Raw genomic sequence first — 2312 nt, 5'->3', positions numbered from 1 at the left:
GGGGTGAGGAAGGGTGAGGACCAGGGAAGGAGGGTGAGGGCGGCGGGGGGGGGCGTGGACGGGGTGAGGGCGGCGCCCCGCTCTCCCCGCCTCCCCCTCGCCCCTCCCCTGCTCACCGTCCTGGTTCATGCCCGCCTGCAGGCACTTCTTCAGCCGGCAGGCCTGGCACTGGTTGCGGTGGGCCTTGTCCACGGGGCACATGCCCGCCCCCACCTGACACCTGCGGGACGGGCAAGGGGGATGGGTCCGGGCTCAGGGCCCGCCCCCACCTGACACCTGCGGGAACCCGGACGGGGCGGGGGAGGGGTCCACCTGTACACGAGCCTCCGCCGCACGCTCCTCTTGAAGAAGCCGCTGCAGCCATTGCAGGCATAGATGCCATAGTGCTTCCCGCTGCTGCTGTCCCCGCACACGCGGCACTGGAGCAGGGGGCCGGCGCCTGGGGGCGAGCGGGCGGGGCGGTGGTGGGTGGGCGTGGTCACAGCGTGGGCGGGGCATGGGGGCGTGGTGTGATGGGCGTGGCCATAGCATGGGCGGGGCATGGCGGGGGCGTGGTGTGGCGGGCGTGGCCCTGAGGCGGCGGCGGGGGCGTGGTAGAATGAGTGGGCGTGGTGTAAGCGTGGGCGGGGCATCGTGGGCGGGGCTAGCTGACGTCCTCGTCGCGCGGGCGGGGTAAGGCGCGGGGCGTGTCGGGCCCGGCGGCGCAGCCCCCCTTCATCCTCCCTCGCTCATCCTGTCACCCCGCGGACTCCGGACTCCTGCCTCCACTTCCCCACCTTCGTCCCCTCCCTGTGGGGATCTCAGCCTTGCTCCGCTGCCAGCCCAGACCCCGTCCCCCCTTTACTTTCCCCTCCTCCCCCCCCCCGCCCGCCCTCAGCCGTCCAGTGCGCCCCGCCCTCCACCCCGCGGGGTCTGGGCTTGGCCAGCGCAGCCCCTGGGCCAGGCTAAGTGGCTCCGTTCCTCTCTGTGCCAGCTCCGGCTGTGCATACTGCCCCCCCCGGACCCTCCCCAGGCCGGCCCCACCTGCCCCCATCTCCCCCCCCCAGACCCCACCCCCGGGTTGGCCCTACCTGCTCCATCCCCCCAGACCCCACCCCAGGTTTGGCCCCACCTGCCTGTTCCCTCAGACTCTACCCTTGGGGGGGGGCGCGCACCTGCGGGGTCCTCCCCTAGGCTCCAATTCCCCGGAGACTCTTTCCTGGAGCCAGGCACCGCGGTGGCCGAGGTGGAGCTCATGGCGCTGCTGGCCTGGGGATGCACGTGGGAGGCTGCTGATCGCTGCCTCAGTCTACCTGTCTCTCTCTTCTGCACCTCCCGGCCTCTCTTCTCTGAATCCGAAGCTTCTGGACCTCCCTGCTGCCCCAGCTTCCGCTCCCTACTCAGTTATAATCCCATTAATCTTTACTGTCTCCAAGGGATCAGCAGGCCACACCTTCGCCCTGCCTGAGCCCTGCTACCCACCCCTCCCCGCAAGCTCTGGGGTCCCCCAAGTCCCAGCGCCCTCAGCTGCTGGTCCTGCAATGCTCACTGGGAGGGCCCTGGTGTGGTTCCACTTCCCCCGGGGCTCCAGATTGCCTGGGGACTAGCATGTGTCTGCAGGAGAGCGCTGGCGTGTGTGCACAAGTATACATGAGTGTGCATGCACGTGCACACCCGTCCTTGCATACATAGAGTCCACCTCGGGTCCTGAGCTGCTCTCCACCAGTCTCTTCATATAGGACCCCACGAGGAGGCTGGCAGGTGTCTGTGGGGGTGGTGTCCATGTGGGCTCCCGGCTGACCTCCTGCCACCAGAGCCTTCGTGTCCGCCCAAGGGACAGTGGCTCTGAGTCTTCTCCATGGACCAGGCCCTCGAGCTGTGTGAACCCCTCTGAGCAAGTGCTCAGAGCAAAGTAGCTGCAAACTGGATGATTATAAATTCATGCTGGTTCCTCCTGGGGTTTAGCCAGGGCATGAGGAAAAGAGGGTGCTGGGCTGTCATTCCTTCTTCTTGGGGTTCTTGGTTTTACTGCGGTCAGAGCCACATTTGAAAAAGACCCTTTCCTTTCTCTGCTTCTCTGTCTCCCTCTCCACACCCTATTCTAGGCCCAACACGACCCCTGCTGGTCTGGGGGTCAGGGAAACCCCATCCTCAGCAAGCCTGGCCTTCCAGCCTAGAAGGTACATGAAGTTTCTGGAAGGATCAGGGCGTTGAGGGACAGAAGGGGGTGGCACGGTGTGTGTGGGGTTCGCTCTTGCTGTGGCCGAGAAGCACGCCTGGGGTTTGAAGTGAGCTCTGGGCTTGGTGAGCTAATCCACTTTCTGGAGCCTGGA

General features: G+C 66.4%; 1 protein-coding gene across 1 annotated transcript in view; it reads right to left on the bottom strand.

The window, feature by feature from the left end:
• Positions 1-1236, bottom strand: part of Nr2e3 (nuclear receptor subfamily 2, group E, member 3) — a 4434-nt gene extending 3198 nt beyond the window's left edge. Inside the window, exons 1-3 of the mRNA XM_013011914.1 lie at positions 1155-1236; positions 313-439; positions 47-220 (exon numbers count right to left, since the gene is read on the bottom strand). Of these exons, the coding sequence (XP_012867368.1) occupies positions 47-220; positions 313-439; positions 1155-1236 (383 nt within the window). The remainder of the gene's footprint in view (positions 1-46; positions 221-312; positions 440-1154) is intronic.
• Positions 1237-2312: the final 1076 nt, after the last annotated feature.

The sequence above is a fragment of the Dipodomys ordii genome, unplaced genomic scaffold (assembly GCF_000151885.1).
Source record: "Dipodomys ordii isolate 6190 unplaced genomic scaffold, Dord_2.0 Scaffold15, whole genome shotgun sequence".
In the NCBI taxonomy this organism is placed as follows: Eukaryota; Metazoa; Chordata; class Mammalia; order Rodentia; family Heteromyidae; genus Dipodomys; species Dipodomys ordii.
Note: the sequence above shows the minus strand (reverse complement) of the source record. Positions and strands in the feature narration are given on the sequence as shown.